This window comes from Cyanistes caeruleus, chromosome Z (assembly GCF_971803275.1).
Source record: "Cyanistes caeruleus chromosome Z, bCyaCae1.hap1.1, whole genome shotgun sequence".
Classification (NCBI taxonomy): domain Eukaryota; kingdom Metazoa; phylum Chordata; class Aves; order Passeriformes; family Paridae; genus Cyanistes; species Cyanistes caeruleus.
In genome coordinates this window covers 38,806,822-38,826,520 of record NC_141732.1, presented here as the reverse complement: position 1 = coordinate 38,826,520, position 19,699 = coordinate 38,806,822, and the positions used below count along the sequence as shown (strand labels likewise).

Genomic DNA, 19,699 nt, shown 5'->3' with positions numbered 1-19,699 from the left:
AAGTGGTGTTAGAGTTACCAATAAACGAGACTTGCTGATCATTCATATTGAGTGCTGCATTTCTCCCACCGAACTCATCAAATGGCGCCCGAACAGGAGGGACCTTTGGGACCTTTGGGACCTTAAGGACTTTTTGGGACATTCCGAGCTTTTTGGGACCTTTGGAACCTTTGGGACCTTTTAAAGGAGTTGGCCAAGAGAGTCAGCGACAGGGGACGGGTCCTCCGCAGCAAGGACGGAGAAAAGCAACAGCTGTGCTGCATTCCAGGCAACCTCGGAGGAGGGTCCTGATCACACAGTAGGGTTGCCGCGCCCAGGCGACCTCAAAGGAGAGTCCTGCCGTAACGTGCTGCCGAAACCTTGTAGGGGCTGCAACAGCGCTGACGGTAAGATGGAAAGGCAAGCAGCATATGATTTATTTACCTGCTTTTTAGAAAAGCGACAGGTTAAAGATTTTGATTTGCGCAAGGAGCTTCCTGGACTTCTTGCTTATGGGTATGCTCAGGGTTGTTTTCAGAATCCCCATACAGTTCATGAATTAAGTGAGTGGCGAAAACTTGGAGATAAATTGTGGGACGCTACTTTAGATGATGATAAAGCTGCTAAAAAACTGGGAAAACCGTGGCGGACAGTTCATAATGTTCTTTTGCAGTATCAGGCTGAACAGGCAGCTGCCACACAGGCATCTACAGCTATGTCAAAAAACAGACTTTTACAGGGAATTAATGAGTGTCCATTGCCACCCGCCACAAATACAGTAATTTTGAACCCCCCCGCGCAACCACTGACTTCCCCCGCTCAGCCACTGACTCCTGCTCCAGCTGCTGATTCTTTTGTATCATCTCAAATTCCTTCACCTACTAACCCTGATTCTGAAACGGAGCCTTCAGCACCGTTACCATCCTCCCCTATGGGAAATAAATCTGTCTCTGAGGTAGGGCGTGAGTTAAGTGAGGCTATTGCACGGGAAAGAAGAGAAACATGGGCTACGTTAGCACGGAATATTTTGCAAGAGGGAGATAAGGAAATAGCAGACGCTGTATTAGAAGTAGCATGTCCTGTAACCTTTGCACCAATGCAAAAAAGAGGAATACAAGCTCAAATTACAGCTTTAGATTGGAAATGGTTATCACAGTTGCGATCTACAGTCAGTCAGTTTGGAGTGACCAGTGAACCGGTTAGACAGATGATTAATTATTTGTGGGGTACACAGATTTTGTTGCCTGCAGATTGTAAGAGTATTATGAAATTGATCCTTAGTCAGCATCAGCAGTTGTTGTTTAATGCACACTGGCAAGCTTATTGTCAAGAAAGTGTAAATGTGCAGAGACAGGCAGGTGATCCACTTCATGGACTAACTTTGGAGGAACTTATGGGACTAGGACCATATAGTCAAGTGGAAGCACAAGCTATTTTGGGACCAGATAAATTGAGAGAAGGTATGCGGTTAGCGCGAGCTGCATTTGATCGGATTAAGGAGCCAGGAGGTATTCCATCTTATATGGGTATTAAGCAAGGGCGAGATGAACCATTTGGAGCATTTATTGATAAAGCGGCTTCAGCTATAGAGCGGGCAGGTGTTCCTGAATATATGAGGGGAGCATTGTTAAAACAATGTGCATTACAAAATTGTAATCCAGCAACCAGGTCAGTTTTAAATTCCCTAAATGCTAACTGGACTATTGAAGAGGCATTAGAGAGGATGTCCAATATACCAGTGGGCTCACTGGCAATGTTAGTCCAGGCAATTAAAGACTTAGCATCTAATCAGAGTCAGGTTTTAGCAGCTCTTGCACCCCTACAAGCGGCTACAACCAACAATGGCAGGATTCCAGCCTCCCGATTCAAATGTTATCGCTGTGGCAACCTTGGACATATTCGAAAGGAATGTACTGTGTCATCTGCTTGGTGCAATCAGTGTCGGTCCAATACTCATGCTGATAGTGCTTGCCACGGGCGATCGGCAAACGGGAAAGCCAGCGCGAGAAGCCGCCGCGCCAAGACAGAAATAGCAGCTGCCGGAACATCAGTGCAACTTCCCTCCAGCCTGCCACAGCAGGGAGCCTCAGCCTTGACCTGGCAGCCTCAGTGACTGTGGATTTATTGACATCACAGCCCTACAAGATTCCCACAGGAATTATTGGACCACTGATAATAAATGGAAAAGCTATGGGTGCAATAGTGTTGGGACGTTCATCTGCTAGTTTAATTGGATTGTTTATTTTACCTGGAGTAATTGATGTGGACTATTCTGGTGAAATATATGTCATGGCATATACACTGGCACCACCAGCCAGAATTGATAAGGGACAGCGAATTGCACAATTAGTGCCGCTGCCGCAATATACCCATCAATTGACACCATTGAAAAATCAATCACGGGGTACGGGTGGATTTGGTTCTACAGGAGGACTTACATTACTTACTCTGGACTTAAACACTCGACCCAAGCGAACTGTTGTTCTCAATTATAATGGAGAATCCCACCAATTAGAAGGACTATTGGATACTGGGGCAGACTCAAGTATTGTTGCTCCACAATACTGGCCCCAGGAATGGCCTATGTTGCCTAGTATGGTTACTGTTACAGGGGTGGGAGGTTTAACTTTAGCAAAAAGGTCTCCACAAATCCAGATTCAATTAGATGGGAAGGTCATCAGCTCTATTTTGTCAATTGTTCCATTACCAGACAAGGTTCAATGTCTAATTGGATGAGATATTTTGTCACAACTTGGTGTTGTTTTGACCAATGAGCACCCTTTAGAATAGAGGCCATTGTTTGGACTTTCCCAATCCCACTCAAATGGATAATCCAGGAACCAGTATGGGTTGAACAGTGGCCTTTAAAAAGGGAAAGTCTGCAACAAGCTCATCAATTAGTGCTGGAACAATATCAACAAGGACATTTAAAGTTGTCAACAAGTCCTTGGAATACTCCTATTTTTGTTATAAAAAAGAAATCTGGGAAATATCGATTGCTGCGTGACTTACGTGCAGTAAATGAACAAATGGAGCCAATGGGGGCGCTACAACCTGGTTTGCCCAAGCCTGCAATGTTACCAAAAGATTGGCCCTTGTTAATAATTGATTTAAAGGACTGTTTTTTCACTATCTCACTGCATGAACAGGATACTTGCAGATTTGCTTTTACCTTGCCTTCATTAAATCGAGCAGAACCAGACAAGAGATTTGAATGGACAGTTTTACCACAAGGTATGCGTAATTCTCCTACCTTGTGTCAACTTTATGTTGATAATGCTTTGCAGCCACTACGTGCTCGATGGCCTACAACTATTATTTATCACTATATGGATGATATTCTTCTTGCTCAGTCACAACCTTTTGCAGATAAACAAGTTAAGGACATTCATACACAACTACTTCAGAATGGACTGGTTGTTGCACCTGAGAAAATACAGCAGTCATCCCCATGGAAATATCTCGGGTGGACTTTAACTGAGCAGTATGTTGCCCCTCAGAAACTGTCACTTAACATGTCACTTCATACTGTTCATGATGCTCAGCGATTGCTCGGAGATTTACAATGGCTTAAACCTGTTGTGGGTATTCCTAATGAACTTTTACAATACTTACGACCTTTGTTAAAAGGAACTGATCCTACAGCACCTATACAGGTCACCAGTGAACAACAAGAAGCTCTCAATAAAATAATGGACTGTATCCAGACAGGTGTTGTTCGTAGGCTAGATCCAGACTTGGACATTAATCTCACTGTATGGTTTGGCCCTCAATATCTTATCAGTGCCTTAACGCAGCAACAAAAGAAAACAGGGGAGATATGGGTATTAGAGTGGTTGTTGCCACCACTACATCAGAGACATACCTTGATTCAAAAAATTGAAATTTTAGCAAACTTGATAAAACAAGGTCGGAAGCGATTGTGGCAAATTATGGGCACAGATCCAGCTGAAATTAAGATACCAATAAAAAAGGACACTTTGGATTGGTACTTAATTCACAGCTCCACACTGCAGGAAGCATTGCTTAACAATAGTAGTGTGGTCAGTACTGAGGAAGTGCCTCGAATACCACTACGATGGATAGACCAGCAGAACTGGATTGAAAAGCCCAAACGATCATTTGTGCCATTACCAGAGGCATCAACTCTGTTCACTGATGCTGGAAAGAAATCTCGTACAGCTGCTGCTACATGGCAAAATTCAGAAGGACAATGGAATCATCATATTATTCCAGCTCAAAAGGAGGACACATTACAAACTCTGGAATTAGTTGCTGTTGTTTGGGTTTTGGTGCAGTTTAAGGGTCCTGTTAATGTGGTAACTGATTCTTTATATGTTGCAGGAGTGAGTGAACGTATTGAAAATGCAGACATTAAAGAAGTAAAAAATCCTCGTTTATATGAACTGTTTTTGCAACTTCAAAGAGCAGTGAAGTTGAGGACTGCTGCCTTTGCTATTATCCATATTCGTAGCCACAAATGGGATGTGGGTTTAGGAGAAGGAAATGCTAGGGCAGATCGATTGGTTTCATTGTCACAAAATAGTCCTGTCCCACCACAGACATTAGCTAGAGAAGCTCATGCCATCTTTCATCAAAATGCGAAAGGTCTCCATCGAGAGTTTCAGATATCTTTAGAGGAGGCTCGGGCTATTGTCAAAGCATGTCCTATTTGTAGTTTTCATAATCAAGGTAGTGGATTAGGTCTTGGGGTAAACCCTAGAGGATTACAGGCTAATGAGTTGTGGCAAATGGATGTTACTCATGTTGCAGAGTTTGGGAGAGTTAAATATGTACATGTCACCATTGATATTTATAGTCATTACATTTGGGCTACAGCTCAATCTGGTGAGAAAGCACGGAATGTTGAGCGACATTTGGCAAGTTGTTTTGCAGTCATGGGAGTTCCACGTTCTATTAAAACAGAAAATGGACCTGCTTATTGTAGTAGTAGAATTAAGCAGGTGATGCAATCATGGGGAATCAAACACATAACAGGGATTCCACATTCCCCCACAAGTCAGGCAATAGTGGAACGAGCAAATGGTACCCTAAAACAATATCTGAATAAATAAAGGGAGATCAAAGATCCACAAGAACGATTATTGCGCTGTTTATTTGTTTTAAATTTTCTGTGTACTTTTGGAAACAGTAATTTGCCTGCAGCAATACGTCATAGTGCACCTGAGGCAGAGAAATCTCAAAGCCCAATATGGGTTCGCTATAAGGATCCAAAAACAGGTCTGTGGGGAGGTCCCAGCAAAGTACCCTATTGGGGACGTGGTTATCTTTGTGTGTCTACCCCCACAGGGCCTGTCTGGGTCCCGAGCCGATGGACTAAACCTGCTGATCCCAGTGATTCACCTTCAGCTGATCCAGAAAATTTAGCAGATACTTCTCGCTCTCTACCATCAACATAGAGACGGGATCTGATGAACTCTCACATGAAAATCTTGTGTACAGTACCGAATTGTGAATGCTATCCTTTTGTATGTTACATTTGTAAAGTGTGTAAAGAAAAGTGGTGGATACATTCTAAGTGGGGTCGATCTCCAAGAGGGATTTGTACAGAGTGTTATAACTTTGAAAGAAATTTAACTGAGATTGCATTACAGGAAGGTGTGCAAACAGGACAATTTGAAAAAGGATCTGATAGATGGTGGGAGATTTTTGCTTTTGGCATAAATCCAGAAAATTATTGTTATCATCCTAATACCCCTTTACCATATATTATTGAAATAACCACAATACGTTGTCGCAAGACACTGACACAGGTGAGGTGCGATATTCCAGGGGTAAAAAATAAAAATTGGGAGCAATTCTTAAAACGGCAGTCTCGAGAAAAGGGGTCTTTCCCTGAAAGTTATCCCTGCTGCCGAGAAGATGGAACACCCCGTGGTTCGAAGCAACCGAATCGACGGGCGAGGCAGAGGGGTAAAAGAAAAGGGAAGCAAGATCTCACATGGGATCCAGCCAAGATGCTGGCTGAACTGCCGCAATCCTTTTGAAGTCCTTAAAGGACTACCTCTGATCAGGTTGTTGTTGTGGTTTACTATAATAGAGGGAAATGAAGGGTTTTTGATTGACATGGATGAAAGACAAAATATGCGGGTAACGTGGGCTAATCAAACTGGACAGGATACTTTTTGCCTTTCAATGGTTACCCCTTCGGATCCTTTTCGAACTTGTTTAGTGGGCGCACCTTTGGATGATTCATTCAATGCCACAATGTTTAAAAACTGGACAAAGAATTGGAAAACACCCAAGGAAGCAAACAAAACATTATGTGAAATTCCATCAGGTAAATTAATGATCAATATCTGTGACACAGGTTTAATCTCAGCAAATCCCATTGGTGCTCAAAATTGGTACATTGCTACAGGTTTAAATGTTACTGGGTCAGAACCACAAGAGTTAAGACTGTTAGGTTCAGCCCCTAGCAACTACTGTTTGGTTTTTGTCAATTGGGCTAGGAACAATTATGCAAAAAGGTCTCATGGGCCAAATGGTACAAATGTTTCTCCACAAAATTTGCTATATTTGCAAAATAATGATGCATACTGTGGCAATTGGTCTCACAAAGTACATTCTAGTAGTACACCTTTACAATTACCACCTGGTATTTTTCTAATCTGTGGAGATCGTGCATGGCAAGGATTGCCAGCAAACCTTTATGGTGGGCCTTGTTATTTTGGGAAATTGACTTTGTTTGCACCCACTGTACAGCAACTCTTAGGAGCCAATAGAACCAGGTTACGAACAAAGAGAAGTGTGTTCCAATTGGGGCCAGAATGCAAAGATAAGGTTGAACTTTGGGAACGTCCTACAGTGATTGTGTCATCTATTTTTACACCTGGAGTATCTAGTGCTCAAGCCTTAACACAGTTACGACGACTGGCATGCTGGACAGGAAAACAGTTTAATATTACATCAAAGGTTTTGTCTGATTTGCTTTTGGATATGAACAGTGTTAGGCATGCTGTATTGCAGAATAGAGCTGCTATTGATTTTTTGCTATTAGCACGAGGCCATGGCTGTGAGGATTTTGATGGGATGTGTTGCATGAATCTTTCTGATCACTCAATGTCTATTTATGCTCGTCTTCAACAACTACAGAGCAATATGAAAAAATTAACCATAGAAACAAATCCTTTAGAGGAATGGTTTCAATCCCTAGGTCTCACAGGATGGTTAAAAAATTTGGCACAAATGGCAATTGTTGTTATATTGATCATTGTGATTGTGTTATTGTTTATTCCTTGCATACTGCAATGCTTGCAAAACATGGTAAAAAAGGCTACTTCTACAGTTTTGTTAGTACAAAAAGAAAACAGGGGAATTATAGAGGAATGGCTAGAGAGCAAAGGTCATATTCCCATGCAGCAGTTAGCTGGGAAAGAATTAGACAATAGAGTACAGTTGGTGTGAGATGTTGCAAAGTCAGGAAGGCCTTGGTGATAACTGTTAACTGAGAACAGGACGCTGTGATCAGAAGAATGTGAATTCAGCATAGATGAGCGATCACAGGAATGTAGAATTAGGTGGAGTTGACCTTAAATGAAGTATCCAATAATGAGCTTGCTTTTTGCACTATGTATGAGCCTAATTATTGATGCTATGTAAGTGGTGTTACAGTTACCAATAAACGAGACTTGCTGATCATTCATATTGAGTGCTGCATTTCTCCCACCGAACTCATCAAACAGTAAAATGTGCGTTAGAGGGTAATTGTTCTTCAGAGCAACAGAAATAACTTTGGCTTATATATTGGACTATTTTGGCTGGCTTACCAAACTAGTCTGAACACCTTTAAAGGCAGATCAAAAGGATTACTCACCGAAAGTACCATAGAATCCTCTGGGTCCACAAGTGCCAACACCATATTTCTTCAGAGAAGCCTGGGCTGCACTCTTTAATAGAAAATAATGACATTAAATATTCCTACATTAGCTTTCCTATACACTTCACACTGACAATTGTACATATACACAGATGACTTTTTCTATCATGCAACATGACCTGCTTCACAGAAAGTATCATAACATACAAAATTCTAGAACTAATTTCACCTCAAAACTATTTTAGACAAGTGTTTAAGCCATTTTATTCTAATACTTAAGGACATTAAATACTAACCTGACTAGATAATCCACTAGATATGCAGAAAGTACACCAGATTAAACTTCAGTAAAAATACAAACTTGAATAGCACAAGATTTATAATCTTGCTTCCTGCTTTAGTAGAATATGTTACTGATGAAATTCATGTTTTCTGTATTCTTTATCCCGAGATAACATGCAAAGTAAAAGAGGAAAAATCACACAAATAGAACAACTGGAAGAACTCACCTTAACTTTTTTGTTATTCAGAAGTCCAAGGAAATTAAATGATGCAAAGTTTATACATTCCTTGCCATTAACAGTGATTATATGGGTGGGAGGACTGAAAAAAAATCACAGACTTATTGTTATGAATGAACATTGAATAAATATGAATGAAAGTTGTCATTTTCAAAAACACTTAATATAGAGTTCTGTTTTTCAACAACAGAAGGCACAAAGGTTTTTTAAGATTCTTTATTTCTACTTACTCTCTTGCAGCTGCCAATCAGTATTTAAGTTCAGTGTCAAGTCACAAATACATTGAAAAAAACCTATATTCCTGTAATTAAATAAACTGTAAATATGATTCCTTGTTTAAAACATAATTAATAGAAAAATGACCCCTGAAGAGATAAATAAAACTTCTCCTTTAAAAGCAAAGTGATATCTATTTTCAAGAAGTACTAAAAATGAACATGATATCTCACTGCTCTTACTTCCAAGTGAAAAATTAATTCAAAATCAACGTTTTTGTCATAAAGCAACCCCAGAATACCTATCTTCTACCGATATGGCTACAGAAGTATAGGTAGTACCTGTAAGTGAACAAAACTATTGTATTAGCTATCACCTCAAGTTTCCAATTCAGCTTTATCTGTAATGATTTGAGTAATTTATGTAATCAGTAAATGAAGTCTGAAACCACACGCTACTAGCAAATGCTAGCAAATACATGAAGCAAAGAGCAAAAAAAATTTCTGCCCTGAACAAATTATGATTTAGGTAAACCAAAAAACAACAACAAAAACCAAAACAAAACAACAACAAAAAAAATTGGGGTAAGTAAAATATTATCCCTTTACATATAAGCATCATGTCTGTATACTATAAGCAAACCTGTTTTGGCAATTATACACATCAATACAAAAAGTTCAAAAATTTCCATTAATCACTTGGTGAGTTAAGAAGTCTCAAATCTAAGCCAAATACAAAACTCTGTGTCCGCCCATTTCTATACCTGCTGTCAAGCAATACAGTTAAGACTCTATGCTATTCCTCAGACACAGTAATTTCCACAAGCTTTTCCCATGTGGAAAACTAGCACTGGGCAATTTTCTTGATCAAAATTAAACAGGGCTCTTCAAATGTCAAGTGCCTATGCACAGCTGTTCCAAATCTGGTGGCTAACAATATTTAACGGGTACATTTGATGTGCAAAGCAAATAACTTTTAAGTCCAAGGTATTCACTGCAAGTTAAGAAAAACACCGAACTGCCTGAATTTCACTTAAAAAAATTCCGTGATTTCATGTTGAATCTGTTCACTTGAGAAAACTGAGCACATTGCTTCAACTAAGCAGTTGCAGAAGTTTACTAAATAGCTTTGGAAAGCTTTCTACTAACACAGTGCTTGTGCATACTTTGAATGCTGAGCCTGTCCCCACAAAGGAGCTGTCCCGCATTACTGCGGTGCATTTTCTGCACAGTAGTAGCATTACAGAAATGTGCAGCAAACTGTCTTGGGGAACTGACTGCCATTAAAAATAGACCTGAATCTGTTTCTCTGTCTAGCTCTTCAATGAGCTGTACCAAAGTCTGGATGTCCTACTAAGTGAAATAATTACTTAGTTTATATATATACATATATATATATATATACACATTTTATCACTAACATGAAGTTCAGTATATTCCCAGCATACTATCAAATCTGGTAAATTTACAATTTGCCTCAGATCCACCTCTCAAATCCAGAAAACACACCAGTGTTCACCAACAACTTGGTCCTTATAAAGCTGTAGCCCTCATGAAAACTTGGCCACCCTTTGCTATCAGAATTTTACCCAAACTTCTAAAGAAACAACAACAAAAACATAAATGGAAAAGGTTATTTTGGTAAATAATCATAACCAAAACACGAATATTGACTGCATCATAAACCCTGCCTTGCAACAACAGTAAGTCTTTGAAAAGGGAAAATCTTGAAACAATTGATTTTTTAATCTTTTCATGTATCCCCTCCTAGTATAACAGCTCATTAGGTATCTTGGTTAGGAACAACAGTTATGAGATACTGAGTGATCCAGCTTGAACAGCAAGTATCACTTCAAGCTATATTCAAAGAACTCACAAGCAAATCCTTCAGAAATTCTCTTTTAAGGACTGCTAGTACGCCCGCTGTTCTTGGGCCTCTCACTTAAGTGTTTCATATGTTGAAAAAATCAGTCACAGAAGAAAACAATTTTAAGAAGGTACTAATGATGTGATTTTTATTTTAAAGCAGAACAAGAATTAGCATGAAAAATTTTCAGATGTACCATTTTAGGAAAGACATTTACATTTTCTGGGTGAGATCTCATACAACTAAACTATCTTGCATAGATTAGTTCTCAGAAAGGCTACCACAAAAAGTAACTAATTTCTGAACTCTGAAAGCTGTTGTGGGTACCTTCTTCAGCACTGGTTCAAGATGGATCACTTTTCTGGTTAGGACATGTCTGAGATTTTGGCTTTCCTCATCATTTGGCAGTGTTAATTATGCAGAAAAGAGAATATGAATGCAGAGTACAAACTGCACAGCCCACTGAGGGAGGAGAAAATATGCCTCACACACAGAGCACGTCAAAATTTTTACTGAAATACTTAGTTTTTCTGTAGTGGTTATGAGCTTTCATAATCCCCACATATTACTGTAAACACACAATATTAGAAAGATAAGTGAGAGTGGTGAGGCACTGAAACAGGCTGTTCAGAAAAGCTGTGGATGGTCTATCCCTGAAAGTGTTCAAGACCAGGCAGGATGGGGCTCAGGTCATCTGGTCTAGCGGATGGCGTCCAAATGGCAACAGTAGAAATGAGATAACCTTTAAGGTTCCTCCAAATATGAACTGGTTTATGATTAGGATTTTTGTAAATCACCACTCATGATAGACAAGAAAATAATTGAAAGAAGACTACCTCAATAGATAGGTTCCCCCTAAACTACTGGTTAAAAAGGGGAGATGCTCTTGAGGTGAAATCAGGATGCTGACATTTTTTTGTATTACTTCTCAAACATGTTTTAAGTTTACAGTCAAAGTTACAATCTACAGCTGTTGAGCAACTTGCAGGGAAGTAGTCAGTTGGCAGCTTAAACGTTACAAGACAAATGTCAAGTTTTCCCCACAGCCACTACTGAGTTTCATAGCCACAACATATTAACATTCTGTCACAATACATTTCCTGGCTGTAAGCACTGGAAAGTTCTAATAATTTAAACATTTTCTGAATCACCTTAAATAATACATTTGTTGTATTTTTTCAAAACAGCCAACACTTCCTTTAACTCCACAGTACTGCTTATTTCAAAATTCTGAAGAATAACAGAAGAATTGTTCACATCACAGTTAATTAAAACAGGCATCACTTTTATAAGGCAGACTTTTCTGTGGTAGCAGAACCATCAAAATAGACCTCACTATGACAGTAAATAATTGTACCATCATTAAATTGTTTCAAAGTGTCAATAGAAGGATATTATGAATGCTTACAAAGTAAAATTGATGTGCAAATCTGAAGATTGTAAAAAGAAACTTCAAAGTAATTTCTGAAATATTGTGACTCTTGCCTAAGTCATCAGATATTTTAAAAGCCTTGTAACACAAGAAAGTAGCATTAAGCCATAAATTTCCTCACAAAAAACAGCTTTACCATCCAGCATTTCCAATTCTGATTGCCCAAAGAAAAATAATTTTTCATGAAGTATGTGCTGGGTTTAGGGTAGTCAATTTTCTTAACAATGGCTGGTAGGGAGCTGTGTTTTGGATTTGTGCTGAACGCAAGGTTGAAATACAGATGATTTTGTTATTGCTGAGCAGGGCTCACTCACACAGAGCAAAGGCCTGTTGCCTGTCCTACTTCTCACACTGCCAAGCTGGCAAGGAAGTAGGAGGTGCACAGGGGGTTGGTAGGAGATACAGCCAGGAGAGGTGACCCCAACTGACCAAAGGGACCAGACCATATGGCATGCTCCGTATATAAAGTGGGAGAAAGAAGGAGGAAGGAGGGTACATTTGGAGTGATGTCATTTGTGTTCCCAAGTAACTGTTACATGTAATGGGGCCCTGCTCTTCTGGAGATGGCTGAACACCTTCCTGCCCATAGGAAGCACTGAATGAATTCCTTGCCTAGCTTTGCTTGTTTGCATGGCTTTTTCTTTCTCTATAAAACTCTTCATCTCAACCCTTCAAATTCTCTACCCACTTATGGGGGGAGTGATTAGCTGTGTAGGGCTTGGCTGCTGGCTGGGGTTAAACCACAGCAAAGTGCTAAGTGGCTACACACAAAGTAAGTTGCTTTTAAACTGATTAGTGATGATGTAAGAAGGTTGTATCCACTTTTGGAGGTCTAAGTCCATGCTTCCAAGGAAATATGAAACAAATTAATACCAAACAATAGAGTATCATAATGAAGGCAAAAATACAACATTCCTTTTTCTACCCCCAATATTAAAAACAGAACAAAACAAACCCAAAGAAACAAAAAACCCAACATTAAAAGAAAAAAATATTTTCTTAGTAACATAGTTCTTGATAATATTACAATACCAAGACTTCTTCAGAGTCAAATTCAGCCCTGCTCTCTAAAAATGCAATTCATTTATGAAAAGTTTTAAGGATTTGGAAATGCTTAGTGAGCACTATGCTTTAAAATGTGGATATCAACTATTTGAGTCAAAATAACTAACTAGAATTTATTTTGGTTACATTTACCCTGAAACAATGTTGTAATTGAGAGCTGGGTGATCTTTTGGCACAGGAGGTACAAGAGGCTCCGGCTGCCATTCTTCAATCAACTCTTCTTTTTCCTGATCAGGAGAAAAGAAATACTGTTTGAGAAGGGAAATTCCCTAGAAAGTACATTATGCACTAATAAACAGTTGATAACAATTGTATTAGGAATCATGTATGCTAGTATGTGTCACCTTTCTGAAACTTAAAATAGATATTATCTCAGGATCTTTAAATGAGAGGCTCACAATTATGAAATCAGAAAGGGAATAAGACATAAAGAAACATGGACCAGATGTGTCTGTGTATTAAAGATCTTACGATAATCAAGAGATGAGATACTAACATGATGCCCCTGCCAAATTTTAATCAATACTGAGAAGGATACACTACAGAAAAACTGCCACATGCTCAAGAAAAGGTAACAATAACTAGTAAACCACATATGGAGATAATAACAACTACTACACCTTGTCCTGGAGGAATACTGAGCACACATTCATTTTCAAAGTAGTACCTAAATTCAGGTTAATCTCAGAGTGGAACCACAACCATAGCCCAAGTGAGAAAATTCCATCCATGTCTCACAACACTAGCAGGCAGGCACCTCTATACCACCATATTACCATCTGTGTGGAAAACAGAAAATCAAAGCCACAGTTTTAAACTTAGGGTGCTGATCCACCAGACTGCAAGGCAGCAGCTGTTACTGTGCAGTCCTCTCCCATCCAAACATTGCTGTTCCTTGTGCTGGCAGAAGCAGTTGCAAAACCAGACAAAAGCCCTATTCAGATCCAGATGAAAACAGTCAGGAAAAGCAGGATCGGATATATATCTATACTAGAACCCACAACGAGAGTCTCAATCCCAGCCTAGACTGGCTGATGCTATTGGGAAACCATATCCTGAGTTGCAGTTGCCCAGTAGTATCTTAAACCTTTTCAAAATAATTCAAAAAGGAGTTCTGACAATCATAAAGCAGGACATATGCTCATGCAGCCTTCACTCTGCTCCTACAGTAGATGTTGAAAGGCCCCAAATCCCTAATGTATAGAGTATCTAGAATCAAGAGTTTTCCATTAATTTTGGAGCACAGGCTTGTTGGCTGGTGTTGCGTTTAATTTTGTTGGGGTTTTTGTGGGGGAGGGCTATTGGATTTTGTTTTAACTAGGCAGTGGAACAAATCAGGTGAGAAGTGGGTGCAGCCTGTCAGTTATGGAAGGATAAATAAGAAAAGCTTTACTTGACATCAAATGCCTTAGAGGGAAGAACTTCAGAAGCATGGTGTTTTTTCTGTTTGAGACCTGAACACAGAACATTTCAACAGCTTTAAGGCAGAGCAGGGAACATAAAATTCATTCTCTTCAAAGAAAGCAGAATTAAAACTGTGTAAGCATATATTTAGCTTTTTCAATAAAGTCTAAATTTCTTTAGCTAAGTGTGCAAAATATCAAACAGCTTAGCCACTGAGGACACAAGTTCAATTAAAACAATTAAAACTTTTGTCAAGGAGTTTAGCAATTAAGAAAAAAAGTATGTATAAACTGACACTGTAACTACAGTAAATTAGCACATTCCCATTGCAGTTAAGATCATGAACATAAAGATAATGAACAATTCCAAATTAATGTTCATATCCCCCACTCACTAATTTCTAAGAAGTTTCTACTCCTCCCTTTAAAATCTTTGCTGCACACAAACTTCACAGCATAGGTTAAAAGCCACAGATGAGACATGGCAACATCCTAATTTTTCTCTTAATACAACTTAGAATATATAGAAGTGTAATTGTCCTTTCAAACACCACTTCACTAATTCTAGGTCACATTCATTCTCCTTGTCCATTACACAGCATTTTGCTTTTTCATGGACACAGACAAACATTTGCATATTCACATCTTATGTCATCTGTTTCCACCAGTTCTAAGCAGAGGAGGGGACTGGAGACACTGATGATTAAAATGATCTAATCTCAATCTAAATCTAAACCAGCCACCCACCACCAAAGACATGACAGTGCAAACCCTTTCCTCCTTCCATTCATCAAATACCTCAGTACACTGGCCTGTCCTCCTGACTGTTCAGGGTAAACACGACCATCTGCCTCTGAACAAAAGGACAGGGAAGAAACAGACTTTCATGCAGTGACCCAACATCAGAGAACTTTTATCTTTTACCTCCTAAACAGATAAAATTTCACACCAATATCAACAAAAAACCCTTAATCTTCAAAATACAGAGAAACACTCTTTTTTTAATTCACACTGTAACATTCTCAATACGTAGTTGGTTTGCATTTTTCTTAGTTTGCTGCACTGAAAACATCCACTTGATGAAGAGAATGAACTCAAAACTCAGTCTCCACTTTCTTGGACCGCAATGAATGTGAACTCATCCCTCAACTTCCCTCAAGAAGCACTTGCCCTTTTATAATTACTTGTAATTTATATAAGCAATAAATAAAATATAAGTAGCATATAAAGTGTATATATTTTATTTTATGGCTAATACATAGTAAACATGCAAGTATAATCTACAAAAAGATTATATTTTATAAATTACAATATACAAAACTTTTTATAGATTTAGCTTTAGGTTTTCTATCTCTCTGAACTCTAACCCCACATGTAGTAGAATCTTGAATTTGTTTGTGCATATTTATACATAAAAACATCTTAAATCTGCATATCTAAATACACACAGATACCCATACATACATATACAATGATTTTGAGTAGATGTATTCTGTTGTGGATTTTACTTTTTAATTACCATATACCCTGGGTAAGGAAAATACCCAGCAACACAAATTATTTAAAAGGTTTCCTTGTTTATCCATGTTCTTAAGAAATTTTGTTCGTGAAGACAGTTCTTAGCTAGCACTAGTGTTCTGAAATGATGTCATGCATGCATATTCTACATTAACATCAAAATATTAATAAAACTTTTTGTTTACTGGTCCTCGAATAAGCCTTCAATTTTACAGTATTTCTAGACTTGTGTAATATAATGGGATAGACAAATTGGTGCAAATAATGGGCACACCACTTAGAAATTTCTCTCTTTTCAAAGTACGTATGTATGCTCACAGATAAGAAATTTTACCTACCATGGAAGTCTTGCCTCAGGATTACTGAAAACCTTTACAAGAGCAGACTGCCTCTGCCATTCACTAGAGAACAATATCTGATTAGTCTGTGAATGCTGTTCCTGCAAAACAGAGCTCTCAAGGTCTATGTGTTTCTCAGCCACACATTAAACAAATGGGAAAATGTGACTCCTAGTATACTTCAGAGATTTTGAGAGTAAATCTCATTTCCATTTACTGCAGACTAAAAGAAAAACAGGCACCTTCCTTTCACCCATAGCTAAATGCTGCCATACAAACTCCCACAGCCCACTCCAATCCTCATTGTCACTTTTACTTTCTACAGGTTTTATTTTGTGTGAAAGCCCACAAGAATCTATGTCTAGCACCCTGTATGGCCACAGACTTACTTATATTCCTAAAATGTTGCACTATCAGGAACTTACGGTATCAGAGAAGCACTGGGCCTTTTTAGTTAATGATTTGGGAGATACTATTTCCTAAAAGAAGCAGTAGGAATACTTAGAAACACTATTACCAAAACGTGTTAGCCAACTGAAAGGTGATTTCTGCACTGGATTTCGTAGTACTCTTGCTACACATTTGACTGAACCTAGAATCCACCTTCAGGGTGGGTTTCTTCATGGCTTTAAGAATATGACTTTTAAATGCCCTAGGTTGCACAATATATCATCTGCTTCTCATTCCCCAGGATTGACTTGTCCTAACAGATCACTAAGCTGGCTGTGCAGTAACTGTATTCTTCTTTAATATTTATTACATGGAGCCACGTCTGCTCTGGCAGCATTCCCAAGAATAATTTACAAAGAAACTTCAAGTTTACATGAGTGGCTGGCATAAAGGCATTGTGTGCTCTACCACCTGAACACACCTGTCTCCAGTGGCTGTACTTGAGCAATCTACAATTCCTTTCTGGTGTGGTAAAGACTGTCCAGTCAGCATGACTCAAACTAGAACAAGTCAGAAGGCAAATCAGCAGTAGTCTCCTTGCTGAACAGCTGGCATGTTTCTACATGTAGATGAACACACACACACAGAAGCCCGGCTGTATGGGACCCTGTATTGTATGAAACAGACTGTACTGGGTCTGGCTGTGATGGTGGGAATTTTCTTCATAGCATCTCACCACAGTGCTGTGACCAAAACAATGTTGGTAAAACACTAAAGTTGTATATCTCTTGCTGAACAGCCTTTGCACAGTGCAAGCACCTTCTGTTTCACACTCTGTTCCCACAGTGAATAGATTGGTGCATGCCCAAGAGATCGGGAAAGGACACAATCTGGCTTGAACTAACCAAACACAGATGTCATACTGTATGATGTCACACCGCAATAAAAGGGAGAAGAGAGGTTTTAAGGAATTTAGTCACCTTTTGCTTGAGAACTGTCTGATATTGGTCCATCCACAGGGGGTGGTGAGTGAGACATCACTTGTTTGTTTTCTGTCTTCTTACACTTTCCTTTGCTTTATGTACACTCACAAGTTTTCTTGCTTTTACTCTTCCTCTGCTGGGAGCAGCTGCACAAGGTTCAAGCCTACTGGGGTTAATCCACAACACAGACTAGGGCCAATAGGTGCAGATTTTTTTGTGAAGTTTAAGGAGACGGCACATCTCTGTGTGTTCACAGCTATTCCCCTACACAAAATACATGAGATCTCTTCACAAGAATTATCTACACTGTAGAAAGGGAAATTGAATTATTCCATGACTCTGATGTATCAGTTTGCTTAACTCCTCCAACTGCAGAAGATGTATTCACAATAAGTTCACTGCTGTGTTTATGCTTACTTTCAGTGAACTATCCACAGACAAGACATTCCCTTCCAAATATTGTTCTTCCTAAAGCAACCACTACTTCCACCTTCAAAGGTCAGTGAAATAGTCAACTACTCTAACTTGCACCGCCTTCATGGCTTGAACTTGAACACAGGATTAGAACAAAGCACATTCACCCATGCTATTTCTTTTGCCATCAAGATAAAGGTAACAACCTGGTGGTGTCTTTAACAGTCAAACCCTTTGCTGCAATCTGGCTCACAACACTCTGTCACTTTTTGCCACTGTAATCTGCAATGTGAATCAATGTATCTACATACATACAAGGTAATGCTAGATCCCTGGTTGCATTTTTTGCTAGCATTCACATTCCTTTTCACCCTTCAACGTCAGAAAATTTTGTGTAAATCTCAATAAAAGTATCACAGCAATAACATATTTGCATGCTTGTATTTTTCAGAAAGCCTGTTAACGGCTGTCCTGACAGTGAATTTTAATACTGTCATCCTGCGAAATTAAGGTTCTTTAAGCCTAAGCTATTTCCACATGTTTTTCCTCCTGACACCCTTCTAAACCCTTGCTTCCACTGAGCTGTAGCAGACTGGCCACATGTGCCATCCCCCAGTTGTTTACTGCCCTCAGTTACACACAGAACAATTCCCTTCTCCACACAGCACTGTTAGAGATTTTCTACATACTTTCCTCAGCTTCAGCAAAATGATCAGTCATGAATTAAAATGATGACCTGCAACTGCATGATAAAATCCAAAATACATATAGAGATATATAAGTGAATTTCTTACTTGGTAAGGAAAAAAAAGGTTTCATCTTTTTTGTTCTTTTTTGGTCACCAATTATCCAGGAGTTGCAAAGAGCCTTTTTCTGCCTTCTACTGCAGAGATAACTGCTCTTTAAAACAAAAAAAATCATATCCTCCAAAATACTAAAGATGAAAACTATCTGATGCAGAAAAACTCTAGTAGATGAACTGGACTGGATGGACAATCAGTGCCTACTTTAAGGCTGCAGCATGCCTTCCTAGATGATATGAACACTCAGTGTTTTACCACACTGGAGCTCTCTCGGCACTCATTCCTGCTCTGTATTCTTATCAAAGACGGAAAACTTCAAGTATCCCAGGATCAATTCAAACTCTTCCAAACACAAAACCATCCATGAACCGGCCATTCTTGATTCCTGCTTAGTTGACTTTATGCCTCCAGTCGTAGAAGCATTTGGGTTGGAAGAGACATTAAAGTGAATCTGATTCCATTCCTGCCATTGGCAGGGACAACTTCCACTAGACTTCCACTAGACTAGGGTGTTCAGAGCCCCATGCAATCAAGCTTTAAATACTTCCAGGGACAGGGCATCTAAAACTTCTTCGAGCAATCTGTGCCAGTGCCTCAGTAAAGAATTCCTTCCTAGTATTAAACTTAAACTTGCCACTTGGAAGCCATTCCCTCTTGTCCTATCACTACATGCTCTTGTAAATAGTCTCCCTCCATCTTTCTTGTAGGCTCCCTTCAGGTGCTGGAAGGCTGCACTTAGGTCACCCCTGTCTTCTCTTCTCCAGGCTAATCAATCACAATTAATTCTCTCTGCCTTTTCTCCTAGCGGTGAATGGAGGTGCTCTATCCCTCTGATCATCTTGGTGGCCTCCTCTGGACTCACTCCAACAGTTCCATGACCTACCTGTGCTGGGACCCCAGAGCTGGATGCAGGGTTCCAGGTGGGTTCTCA

The 19,699-nt window shown here is 39.3% G+C and overlaps 3 protein-coding genes across 3 annotated transcripts in view; 2 read left to right on the top strand and 1 right to left on the bottom strand.

The window, feature by feature from the left end:
- Positions 1-19,699, bottom strand: part of SPTLC1 (serine palmitoyltransferase long chain base subunit 1) — a 42,715-nt gene that overhangs the window by 19,454 nt on the left and 3,562 nt on the right. The window contains exons 3-5 of the mRNA XM_086869437.1: positions 13,052-13,146; positions 8,329-8,422; positions 7,817-7,889 (exon numbers count right to left, since the gene is read on the bottom strand). Coding sequence (XP_086725563.1) covers positions 7,817-7,889; positions 8,329-8,422; positions 13,052-13,146 — 262 coding nt within the window. The remainder of the gene's footprint in view (positions 1-7,816; positions 7,890-8,328; positions 8,423-13,051; positions 13,147-19,699) is intronic.
- LOC147648372 (uncharacterized) lies at positions 23-7,645 on the top strand. The gene is made up of 2 exons (XM_086869436.1): positions 23-386; positions 5,290-7,645. Exon 2 carries the CDS (start codon positions 5,863-5,865, stop codon positions 7,405-7,407), a length of 1,545 nt encoding a protein of 514 aa, XP_086725562.1. The 5' UTR covers positions 23-386; positions 5,290-5,862; the 3' UTR covers positions 7,408-7,645.
- Positions 27-7,645, top strand: LOC147648371 (uncharacterized). The gene is made up of 2 exons (XM_086869435.1): positions 27-2,758; positions 2,842-7,645. The coding sequence occupies exon 1, from the start codon at positions 392-394 to the stop codon at positions 2,090-2,092; it is 1,701 nt and encodes a 566-aa protein (XP_086725561.1). The 5' UTR covers positions 27-391; the 3' UTR covers positions 2,093-2,758; positions 2,842-7,645.

Excerpts from the sequence above, each read along its gene's own strand:
- LOC147648371 (XM_086869435.1), top strand. The coding sequence starts at position 392 with ATGGAAAGGCAAGCAGCATATGATTTATTTACCTGCTTTTTAGAAAAG.
- LOC147648372 (XM_086869436.1), top strand. The coding sequence starts at position 5,863 with ATGGAACACCCCGTGGTTCGAAGCAACCGAATCGACGGGCGAGGCAGA.